This window comes from Sander lucioperca, chromosome 17 (assembly GCF_008315115.2).
Source record: "Sander lucioperca isolate FBNREF2018 chromosome 17, SLUC_FBN_1.2, whole genome shotgun sequence".
NCBI classification, from domain to species: Eukaryota; Metazoa; Chordata; class Actinopteri; order Perciformes; family Percidae; genus Sander; species Sander lucioperca.
Window position 1 is genome coordinate 31,153,440 of NC_050189.1, and position 12,637 is coordinate 31,166,076.

Sequence of the window (12,637 nt, forward strand, 5' to 3'; positions counted from 1 at the left end):
GGATTTGGGTGTTTCATTAAATTTTATTGCATTTGAAGAAAAAAAAAACATGGTAAAGGAATGTTGAAAATAGTGAGAAAAATATCTAAAAATGCTTCAAAAACATTTAAAAAAGCGCAAAACAGCAACAAAAACTTGAAAAAAGTGACAAAAATGTCAGGAAAAGTTTTAATTTTAATTTTATGACCCAGAAAAAAAGAATTTGAGGGTGCTAACCTGGTGGAGCGGGCCCATAGGGGTCGACTCCTCAGCGCAGCAACTGCAGGTTTGGCCCTGCCCTGCGGCTCTTTGCTGCGTGTCATCCCCCCTCTCTCTCTCCCCTTTCATGTCTTCAGCTGTCCTGTATAGATAAAGGCCTAAAATGGCCAAAAAATAAACTTTAAAAAAAAGAAAAACACAAAGTTGCATGGTCGACGGAAGAACAACACAAGGGTTATGCAAGTCCATGTTAGCTTAGCCTTTGTAACAGCTGTTTAAACATTCACATTTAGAACATATTTCACCGGGATTTGAAAAAGTGACATTTTTCGTCCTGTGATGTGGAAATACCTTATCGCAATTTTTTTTTTTAGATCAATTTTTTATTATTAGCATCATTTATCATTCAGACATACAGAACAAATTCCACAATATATATATATATATATATATATATATATATATATATATATGCTTTTTTTTAAGCAACAGAACATTCCCTGACAATGATGTCACCGAAGTCCATTGTGGCATTTATTAACAAACAAAAAACATACTCAAACAAAGGGTACAAAATGAAATCTGGGAATTACAATGAAACTGAGGAAAAATAACATCAAACTAAACAAACTCACAGCAGGCTGCCAACTCCTTTTTCTTTCTACCTTCTAGTGAAGGCACTTTCACATCTCAGCCTCACCCACCTGGAACCTACCACCTGCACAGATAACTATAGGGTGAGCTATACTAAAAAAAAAGAAGCAACATTCAACACTCTGGATCCAGAAAATACCATTAGATTCACATTTACTGTTACTGCTGACATTACCATTTATATATATATTAGCACCCATAACAATAAGCACCCCAAATATTATCAAAATGTAATTTACTGCAGAACTATTTTACCTTATCTCCTACACCCTCAGAGTGCCCCGCCCCTCCCTGCTCCCCTCATGCATGCCGGTTAGATTTGTGTCCGACTTGATCCCGACATGCTCTGACGTCATGCACACGTGGTCAACAATAACCTCACGAGATCAAGGCAGCCGCAGGTTTGAGACACAGGCAGCGCAGTTGCTTTTCACCGACTGAAAGACCCAGGCGGACCCAGGGCATGCTGGGAAACGCCTGGCTCTCAGCTGATTGGTTCAGAATCGACTCAACGTGATGATGTTTTATATAAACTTTTTTATTGTTTTTGAATTGGAGGGATTATAATTGCTATTTGTCTGATTTAAAGGCTTATTCTGTACAGAACACATGTTGTGTGGCTGATAGTTACGTTTAGAAGTCAGAGAGACTTAATCTGTTCAGATTACGGATCGTCTAGTCTGTTGTTTATTAACATCAGCAACAGATCACATGTAGAGCATTTTGACAGCTACTCTGTCATAGTAAAAACAACTGGAGACAGCTGATTATGGGTCTGATAACATTTTATTAAATCGGAATCAGACCTAACAGGATGTGAGTGTTTCTGTGACTTCCTGTTCAGCCTGAAGGCTGCTGGAAACGGCTGTAGACTGTCCGACTTGACTGCGGATTTTCGTCACCTCCCCCTGCTGCTACCGCCTGCTCTCGTCCACTCTACAGGCGAGGCGCAGCTCATCTCGAACGAGCCTGATCTAATCAGGCAAACATGCATGTACTCTCCTTGATTGAGCTGGGGAGCAGCAGATCACCCCCCCACATCACACGCAGAACCAGAACAAAAATACTATGAACTCGTAAACCAACTAAACGGACCTGTGTCATTTACATACATCAAATGATAATTTATCGAATAAACTGAAACATTATACTGTAATTAAGAATCAAGCAGACACAAAACACGGTTAAAGTTGGGAACAGGGCCTAGTGAAAAGGGAGAAAGGCAGCCTTTTCACATGGAGACGGCTTCACCTTAAACGCCTGAGGAAATTCCAGGTATCCCTTCAAATTCTGAGGAATTTCTACTCCTGGTACTGAAACCCTGCAAAGAGTGATTTGTTCGGCTGAACATGCAATAGGCAGTGCCCTACCCTGTCTAATGGATACTTACACTAGACGCTGCAAGAATAATGCTAAGAGAATTATTAAAGTTCCAAATGACCTGAGTAACAGTCTTTTCTACCTGTTAAGGTTAGGAAAAAGGTACTGGTTACACCAGGCCAGCACTGAGAGGCTCAGAAAGGAGCTTCTACCCTCAGGCTCCTAAATGTGGACACTGCCTTAGACTGCCTCCCCCCTCATCATACATATTATTTTCACACTCTTTTTAATGCACAAATTGAAGGAACTGACGTGATAACATTTCCCACCATCCCTTTGTTAACATCCATTCCCGCTCTCCCCATCTTAAACGTATTTACAACAGTCAAGTCCCGCTAATGTATTTATGGTGCCTGAATTGCAGTGTTTTAGATGAGATAGAAAGTTGGGAAGGGCATGGCTGCAAGTCATGTGACATCCACTGGCGTAAAAAGACCTTTTCCTATACACAATCACTACGAAGAAAGAGCTGTACAACCCTGAATTTTCACGAGTTCACCTCCTCTTCCTCGCTGCTGCTGGACTCTCCAAACAGGTCTCCGTGTTGGGAGACTTGAGTTGCTGAGCTGACAGTCCTGGATGTTAACCTGACGCTGATGAGGGAAGGGCTGTGGCTGAGGCCGAGCAGGACAGAAGTCGGGCACCCAAGAAGCAGCTTCATACAGCGGACATGTGCATCCAGGGAGAGCACAGACAGGACGCTGCCCGCTTCCAGGTCCCACAGGCTCAGCTGTCCTGGAAAATCATAGCAACATAAAAAATCCCTGTTGCACATGGAGACATTCTGCTGTGTATGATATGACAGTAAAAAATTTAGTTATGTGCATAGTTGGGTTCTAACTGTGTACAGAAGGGATTATAGACTTCAATGATAGCAGCTTGCTATAGCTGTTCGTGGGTTTGGTAAACATTTCCATGGTAACAGAGAGCTCAACCAATCAGAGACGTCGCTGTGACGTTGGTTTTGTTCAGTCCTTTTAAGGTAATTAGCTTAAATTATGATTTTTGAATTGGGACCTCCTAGATTCAGAGCTGTGAAGCAGTTTGTCTGTGTTAACCAGCTACAGTAGAGCTGGAGCAGTTTGTAATTATCACCATTACTGGACAAATATGTCAAGTATACCACTAATGTGTCACAATTTGTGATTAGTGATATTAGCTATATATACCTAAATGAATTGATTGAATGATTGAAAATCTGACTGTCTGGTTGATTCATTTTTAATTATGCTTGGTACATTTGTATCTATTAAATGTAAACTATTAAGACCACAAATACAGGCCTGGATTTTAACCTAATGGAAGATAATCACAATTTCACTCACAACTGCAATATTGGTAAAAAAAAAAAAGAGAGAGCAAATAATCACAATTTGAATCCCGTGTGGGAGAGGCTGACTCTTCCAGCAACTATGAAAATAACTTTATAGAGAGGCAATTAAGAATGAATTGAATTGAACAGATTCTAGTGACATGATCAGATCAGGAGCATGGATAAATGTTTATTTTGATTCAAAGGCCTCTTAATAAGAATCAGAGAGAAATCGCTGAATACTTATCGTAAAGAGCCCGATTTTAAATTTATTTTCACCCAAATTGCAATAAACTTAGAAGTCGCTTCAGCTCTTGGCATGTTAAACACTGTCAAAAATAATAAATCATCATAGCACATAAATAGACTGTAGGCAGCTTAAATCAAAATGTATGTCAGCCTCCTTTAATCCAACCCTTTTCTACCTGGGACTGCATTGATTTCACTTGCTTGAAAGTGTGAAAATATGCTGTAATATGGCACCTTAAGGTGAAAGAGTCTTGAGAAAACAGTTGGTTTTTAGCACCAGAGTGTGAAAACACACACACACACACACACACACACACACACACACACACACACACACAGAGTCATGAGACTGAAGCCCTAATAAATTCTTCCATTGCTTTATAGGAGCTTTTAAAGGGGAGTTTTTTTCTTGCCCCCGTTGCTCATGGGGGAATGTCGGATCTAGACCTGGTCTATATGAAATGTGTCCCGAGATAATGTCTGTTGTGATTTGACACTATGAATAAAGTTGAATGAATACACTGAATAATAACTTTCAGTTCTGTTTCCCACCTGACAGTCTGGATCAACGAAAGTACATTTCCAGGATAATTGCCTGACATCGGCCGCCACCTTCCGCTCTCTGTGTGTGGCTGTTCTAAAAATCTGTTCGTTTCGGGAAACAACAACAAACTTTGAGCTGCTGAAAATGGCAAGTTTTGAAGAAACTGCTTGGTTCTTTCGGGGAATGATTGTAAAGATTTACAAAGAATATGTTTATATGTTTTGGGACCAACTGGTGGGATTGCTGTGGACGAAGTACACACGGCGATACGCTGGGAAGAGCAAATGATGTTTAACCATGTATCCAGCTAATTTAAATAGCTCATGTTACTGTATTGTGTGAACAGTTAACTTCATTTAATATTTTATGTGGTGTTTTCTTTTACGGGATGCAAATGTTTTACTAAAACAAGTTCCTTCCTGAGACTATTTTGAAGAGGCACCGTCGTTGCGTCCAGAGCTTAGCACCGCCCAAGACGATTGTGATTGGTTTAAAGAAATGCAAACAACCCAGAGAGTTTTTTTTCTTCTTATCCCAGAATGTATCTGTGGTGCAGCCAGACCTTACTCCACAGCGCTGTGGAGATAGGTCTGGCAATGCGAGACTACCTACCTGACAGCAGGATGGCTCTGGTTCCACCCTCTGTCACGTGAAGCTTACTGGAGTATTCTAGCATGAGGTTCCCATAGCCACAGATGCTCCTATAAATTCTCTTGAAGGGGTCCCACACCTTCAGTCTGTCAAATCATTCAAAATGTGATAGCATGTTTTCATCCACACATTTAAAACTCAGTACAGAATGCCAGCAAAATGCTAGTGGAACCCAATGGCAGCATGGTTAGCGTCATTAGCATGTCAGACAACAGTAGGTGTTTTGACTGTTGTATGAAAAGTTACAGAAAGTGAAGGCTGACAGCAGGGCTGAATAAACCCAGTAGGGAGCCCTCACCCCTCTCCTGTTCTCCAAAAAAGTAGGTTGATCGAATGCAAATGTATTAATGAATATGCACTACATAACTATAGTAAAAAAACAGTTTTTGACACAGGACCCCTCATAAACATACCGTCAAGATTTAAAATGTAAGAATATATATAATATTAATCAGTTAACCAAATTACTACAGCTTAGTATATGTGTATGGCATAAGCTCATAAAAGCTCATAAAAGCTTTTTCTTCATTGGCGAGTGGAGTTTGCTTACTTGTTTCGAAGATAGCTAAGTTGTCATTGAGGAAGACTGTAAGATGCAGTCAAATACTCCAGAAAAAGCTACTAAGTGGACCTTGAGTTAATATGGCTTTTACTTTATAAAATATTTTCATGGTGGAGAATGAAATTTCACGCTCAAAACATCCTACAGTTTTGACGTTTGTTCAGATATTAAATAGGCAAGCAAGACTGTTCCCAGCGTTATTTACATTTATTACATGTTTGAGGCACTGGTTTAAGCAAAAACAACTCATAAATGTCTGGCTGAGTGTTTTAAGTTAGATGTCAGTGGTCCGAGGTTTAGTCTTATCGGTGTTCAGCGGCATTGCAGGGAATTTCAGGACTAAACGAGACACGACTGGGTGTCATCTGCGTAACAATGGTAGGACACAGTGTTAAAGTAGTGAATATACAGTAGTAACATGGTCATGTCACTCAAGAAATCTGAAAACATTTACCTGTTGCTTCCTCTGACCCCAAAGACAACTCTGTCTGCGTTGTCTGTGATAGCTACGCAGCAAACTCCAGCTTCATTCGACAGTCTTTTCCTTACCTAAAAGAATATATACAAAGCATAACATGAGGGCAATATAAAATCAAATCAACCACAGAGCAGGGGAGGAGCGAGGGGGTCTGGGGCTCCAGCCCCGAATGTTTTAGGTTTTTAAAATAACTTGAACCTTGTGTCATTTCACTCAGTCTCTGACTGGACCGCAAAGTCAATGGAGCAAAAGTTCTGTTACTTCGGTAATATCGCCTTCATTTCAAGATTAGTAATGCTGTTTACACCAAATTCCTACCCTACCTACAGTACCAGTCCAAAGTTTGGACACACTTTCTCATTCAAGTGAATGGGAAAGTGTGGCTGGAGTGAAAATGAGTCATCCTCAACATTTGTTGTGTTCTGGTTTCAGAATGATGAACACAGTTAGAGAACAATTAGATACCAAACAGGATGTCGTCTATCATGTTTTTCCCAAATGATGTACAGAATTTTAGGCATTCTATTATCAAAGGCTTGAAAAATAGTGCAAGTAGCGGCCGTAAATGGTCGCCCACTAGGTTTGGGCTGAGCCCTGAATGTTTATGTCTTGCTCCGCCCTGCCACAAAGCAATCACAAATCGCCAAATAATTGTTTAAAAGTGTTAAATAAACTTAAAACGGAACATTTAAGAGTTTAGTTCAAGCAAACTGTAACAAACAGTGGGAACCCACCGCTCCTTTGTGCAGGTCCCACAGGGTGATATGGGGCATCCTGTGCTCATGGTTGTAGCTGGTCAGCACCAGGTGACTGCCAGTGTAGGTAATAGCTGCAGTATGGAGGCTCAGCAGTGATGTTTTCTCCCCCAGGCTGTGCAGGTGTTCCTGCGAAACCACGCTGAAGACATTGAGGTGGTGAGCAAAATAAGAGCACACCACCACCTACAAAATAAAGGTGTGGAATGTAGAGGTCAGTGATGCAACAACTACTGACAATGTAGTGTAAAGCTGCAGACACACTGACCAGACGGCCGACCCTCAGCAGAAAAGGCAGTTGGACTGATCAGTGTCCCAGAGTTGGTCAAAAAAGTGCCTCGGAACACACCAAAGCGACGAGACGTAATACGTATACATAACACCAGGCGGCGCTAATCTGTATTGTCGCCCAAAAATGAAAACCGGCAGCTGATTCGACGAACGCGTCACGTGGTTCTGGTTTCTCCGGAAATTCAAAGACGAAACGTGTTACTGAAAACATTTTAAGCGAGAAATAGGCCATGCAGTTGTTGAATCTGTATTCATTTCAGATCGACAAAGGTCAGTTTAAAAGATTTTCGTCAGATTTTGAGAGACTCTAGTTTCCGGGTTAGCACTCTACCAATTAGATGGGTCATTTGAGTCCGACTGCCGGCAGTGCCTGTCCCGCCGATTATACATGTCAAATCGGCCAAAATGAACGCTGACGGCCCCTCGGACGGGCGACGGCACGAAACACACCGAACAGACTCCAGTCACTGACCTCGCCAGACTGTCTAACGGCTGATTATCGGCTCTGTGTGTCTTAACAGTAACATTGTTTTGCCCTTAAACATTGCAGATAAAAATGTAGATTTGGATGGCTTATCCTGCCCTTGTACAGTGCATTGCTCTTTTGCTGTGTACCTGTTCATTTCCACTGAGGAGGTACTGGTCTATCAAGTTGTATTTCTCTCTGTCCAGCCTCCTTTTCGCCTCTCTCTCCCTCTGTGCCTCCCTCTCGAGCCTCCTTTTCTTTGCAGACTGGCTCTCTGTTCGAATGTCCCATGGCATCACTGTAGCAATGCAAGAAAACTTAAACTAGAAGGACACTCAGAGAGTGCCGACCTCCTTCAAGGCATGCCCTATTTGCAGCTAACGTCCTGACTCGATGGGGCAATTCCGTGAATTTTCCCAGTCGGGAACATATTTTTCAGATTATTCCAACACCACATGAAAGCAGCACAAATGCCCTATCTCGCAAATGCTAACGAAAGTGAAAAATAATTTGTGGGTCCGCCCCGTGATTTAGACCCGCTCGAAAATGTAAGGGGTACTTCCTTTGCCCATGTTACACCCTTCCACCAAGTCAAAAAATTGAGCCAGTAGTTTTTCCCAACAAACAAAAAGAAAACAGAGCCAAAAACATGACCTCCTTGGTGGAGGTAACAACAGGCCTATCCAGACGTGGTATCATTGAAGCAGGTATATTTTACCAAGTCACCATTATTTTTCAGGATGGTCACACGTTTCTCCTAATACTCAGGCCATCAAAATACTTTGAAATGTAGTATAAAATCCTACACAAAATGGCTTTAAGAAGACAGTCAAGGATGGAATTTGGATTTATAAGTAAGAAAAGAATTAAGATTAGGTTAGTGTAAAGATTAAAGAGTGAAGAGGACGGGGAGTTATACGAGCACTAAAACTAAACTAAAATCTACCTTTACCACAGAGTGTCATGTATTAAACCCTTTTCTGGAAAAGATTACACCTACTGTATACTCTCCAACAAACATTTTAGTCTCCTCAGCTGGCTCCAACTTACAAGTGGAAGGAAAATTATTACAGCCCTAATTGCTTGCTATTGAAGTGATCTAGGAACTGATGTTAATACTGATATTACACTCTGTAAATTGGTTTGGATTTGTGCATCAGCTACACACACACACACACACACACACACACACACACACACACACAGTAAAATGTAAATGTTAAAAAGTCAGATCATCATGGAAAAGATGATGATGACAAATATGTGTTTACAGCTGGAGGATCAGGCAGCTCACATGTTGTCTCTCTGCGTGGGGTCACATTGGGCTGCAGGTCTTGGGCAGGGCAGCTGCACAGGAGCGACTCTCTGTGGGAGGGTTTGATCTCATGTTTGATAGAGCCAGAGTCTAGATCCCAAAGGATCAGACGGTCTCTGCAACGACACACATCAGACAGGAAATAAACTGGGGTTCTGCTGAAATGGCTTTTTGCAGGTCAATATGATAGATGCAAAGTAAGAACAACTGTATTACTTTGTTTGATACTTTCATTTTTAATTCAGTTCAGGTCATGTGAATGCATTCCAATGAAAATTGTACAAGGAATACAGACATGTAGGGTGTCTGGATCATAGGGTAGCCTCAAATTAAATAACTGCATGTCATACATGGAACCCATCACTTCATTTGGAGCTCAGTTTCTTTTTCCTAATTTTCTTAATCTTATGTGATGTGAAGTATCCATATCATTGCAGACTTTTCATACTCCCTGTATTTCACATATTCACTCTTACCTGGTCTCTGATAGGCCCAGAAGAGTCCGTCCATCCCCCAGAACACGGTGCTCACGCTGAGGACAGGAATTAACTGTGATCCCAGTCTGTCTCCTCACATAGCTCCGCTTTATCAAATCATACACCAAAAGAGTCTGGGAGGTCAGACATGACAGAAAGGTTATTATGACAGGGGGTATGGTTAGTTCAGTAGTCCATAGTCTCGCTTTGCCAGACCTTCCTACACAGCGCTGCGGAGTAGGGTCTGGCTAGTCTACACAGCATTCCGGGATGGGAGAAAAACATGCTCTGATTCATTGGCATTTCTTTAAACCAATCACAATCGTCTTGGGCGGCGCTAAGCACCGGGCAGAGCCACGGTGCCGCTGCAAAATAGCCTCAGGAAGTAACTTGTTGATGGAACACATACTTCAAAAGTAGTTTTAGTCGTGCAACAGAAAACTCAGATTGGACAGATAGTCTAGCTAGCTGTCTGGATTTACCCTGCAGAGATCTGAGGAGCAGTTAACCATAGTCCTCAGAAATCCACAGGAGTTTAAAATGCCGAAAAGAGTTAAATTCCGGCGAAATTTCCGGTGGCAACGGAGCAATATTGGAAGTGGAACGTCGTGGATATAGTAAATAAGTTACTATACTAAGTAGTCCACAACTTAGCTAAGAGAAAACGTGAACTTAAAGGAGTGCAGTCTGGACATAGTTGAGAATGAATCTGAGTACACAAGTATAAAGTGTAGACCAAAAACTAAACTCAAAATGAGCAGATGAAAATATCAAAAGGACATCATAGACAGTCTGACCTGGAATGGACATGAAGCGGCGTCCATGCTGCTGTTTCTGCTTCTGTCTGTAAAGATGTAAAGTTTGAAGTCATGGGCGAGCACCACATCCGTGCTGCTGTAGAGGCTGTGCTCCACTCTGACTGGTCGGCAGGCAAAACGCCGTCTGGTCAAGTTCCACACATATACCGTCCCAGCTCTGATGGAGCGGCACACAGCATACCTGCAGGCAGAGGGAGCCAGACTCCATCAAAGGAGGATGATGAAGTGTCAGTTGTCAGTTCAGATCACAAATACCACCTGTCCTTGCGCTCCCCTGAATATGTATAGCAACTACTACTCCTTAAAACTACTAACGCCATGTAATGAGTAAGCAAGAATCAGTGAGAGTTGACACATTAAATACTTCAAAAAGTGCCACTTATTAATAAAGAAAAAGAAAAGTACAGATAGTCCAAATAAATGAATACCTGACCAGGTCTACCAGACTGAGATGTTGCATTTATGATTTAGTGAGTTAATTAACAGTGTGCACAACAGAGTGCAATTAATATGCGGTTATAATCACCTGTTATTGGAGTTTATTTTTTTTAAGTGCTCATATTATGCTCATTTTCAGGTTCATAATTGTATTTAGAGGTTATATCAGAATAGGTTTACATAGTTTCATTTTCAAAAAACACCATATTTTTGTTGTACTGCACATTGCTGCAGCTCCTCTTTTCACCCTGTGTGTTGAGCTCTCTGTTTTAGCTACAGAGTGAGACATCTCATTTCTGTTCCATCTTTGTTGGGAGTCGCAAATGCGCAGTACCTAGGTAAGGACTACTAGCCAGTCAGAAGCAGAGTATGAGAGCGTGCACTGACAGTACCTAGGTATGGACTACTAGCCAGTCAGAAGCAGAGTGCGTGCTACGCTAGCAGCTAGGCGAGCATTATAACGTGTGTTACAAAGTGAGGCACCTTCGTCACAGAAGTAAAGGCTGGACTACAACAGAGCTGTTTGGATCAGTTTGTGAACAGTGTTTTCTGTTAATGGTTCTAATTAGGGCTGTCAAAATAACGCGTTAATTTCGATTAATTAATCTGAGAAAAAAAATAACGCAGATTAAAGCAGATTAATCCATTCCATATTGACGTTCTCGCCACCATTGGACTGTAAAATAAAGGAGGGAGACGAGAATGTGCTGCCTGGATCATTAACTGGAACATTTACTTGTAAAAATCTTCTTCCTGCCAACCCTGGCTACCGAAATCTGGTGCCACTGATATGTCTGCGCTTCTCTCTGATGCTCTGAAACAGACGATACAGGCAACACAAACACCGCTGCATGTGACGCTAGTTAACACTATACTCGACAGCAGCTAACGTTAGCCTACCGCTAGCTAGTTAACACTATACTCGACAGCAGCTAGCGTTAGCCTACCGCTAGCTAGTAGCTGGATTAAACACGGTTACAACGCTGACAGCTAACGCTGAACGGTGTAAAGTTTTACTGTGTTTTACTGTAGAGGACTGACTCAACAGCGGGATGTAACAATCTGCAGCTGACGAGCTGCCGTCGGAAAACCACAGACTGGTTCAATGAAACTGGTAAACTACAGCTTCGTGGTGCATTTGAAGTTATTGTAAATGTCCTTGGTGGTTGTTTTTGTCGTTCAACAGCAATTTACTAGTGAAATAAGTTATTGTTATACATTATTATTAAATCATTTAATTTTGACCATATGGCCTTAGCAATAAACAAGCCGTTCTTTAATGTTACCAACTGTTGTTTAGTACCCTTTGTTTTCTTTTCTTCGGTTCAGGCACCGTTAATTATGTATGCGATTAATTTCGATTAATTAATCACAGAGTCTGTAATTAATTAGATTAATTTTTTTAATCGATTGACAGCCCTAGTTCTAATCCTTTTATTGTAAATCAGTATTTTTGTCCATTTCATCTCAATTTCTGTCCATTGTCCCAGTAATCTGATTGGTCAGGTTGGCTGTGGTTAAAGTTGGGTGTGTGCTATCAAAGAATTTCTAATAAGGGAAGAAGTTCCACTCTCTTGTTACTTTCGGGTTCTGAACTGGTTGCAGTTCCACCAGAGTTCCATATAGGGGGCGCTCACAGGCCAGTGCAGAATGAATGGGACTCTATGGAGCTAATACCCTCAAAATCCACTTTTCTCAGGATATAATTTTTTGTCTAGTAATTTGAATGTTGCATTTGAAAGGGAAGGCTAAGAAAATACACACTGCTGGGTGTTAGATTTTTTTAAAGTCGCTTTTTTGTTCTAAAAAGCCTTTTAAAATGTCAGTGACATCATACACATATACGGCCAGAGATACTGCTTTACGGCAAGCTCAGAGTCGCATCCTTTTTTTCTCGAGGCATCGACAGCACAGCTAACAGGTAAGGCTCTCCCTGTTAATGCATGTGCTAGAAAGAGGTTTGCTAATGAGACCATAAGACCACGCCGAAATATTCACTCTGACATTCTGGTTCTGCTTCGGATGCCATCAAGCAGGATCTCAGATCGTA

General features: G+C 41.4%; 1 protein-coding gene across 1 annotated transcript in view; it reads right to left on the reverse strand.

Annotated features, from left to right (window-relative positions):
* Positions 1-1,950: 1,950 nt before the first annotated feature.
* LOC116043395 overlaps positions 1,951-12,637 on the reverse strand; it is a 43,699-nt gene continuing 33,012 nt past the window's right edge. Inside the window, exons 22-29 of the mRNA XM_035994103.1 lie at positions 10,129-10,330; positions 9,332-9,465; positions 8,835-8,971; positions 7,690-7,838; positions 6,763-6,969; positions 6,005-6,099; positions 4,950-5,074; positions 1,951-2,967 (exon numbers count right to left, since the gene is read on the reverse strand). Of these exons, the coding sequence (XP_035849996.1) occupies positions 2,720-2,967; positions 4,950-5,074; positions 6,005-6,099; positions 6,763-6,969; positions 7,690-7,838; positions 8,835-8,971; positions 9,332-9,465; positions 10,129-10,330 (1,297 nt within the window). The 3' untranslated portion in view covers positions 1,951-2,719. The remainder of the gene's footprint in view (positions 2,968-4,949; positions 5,075-6,004; positions 6,100-6,762; positions 6,970-7,689; positions 7,839-8,834; positions 8,972-9,331; positions 9,466-10,128; positions 10,331-12,637) is intronic.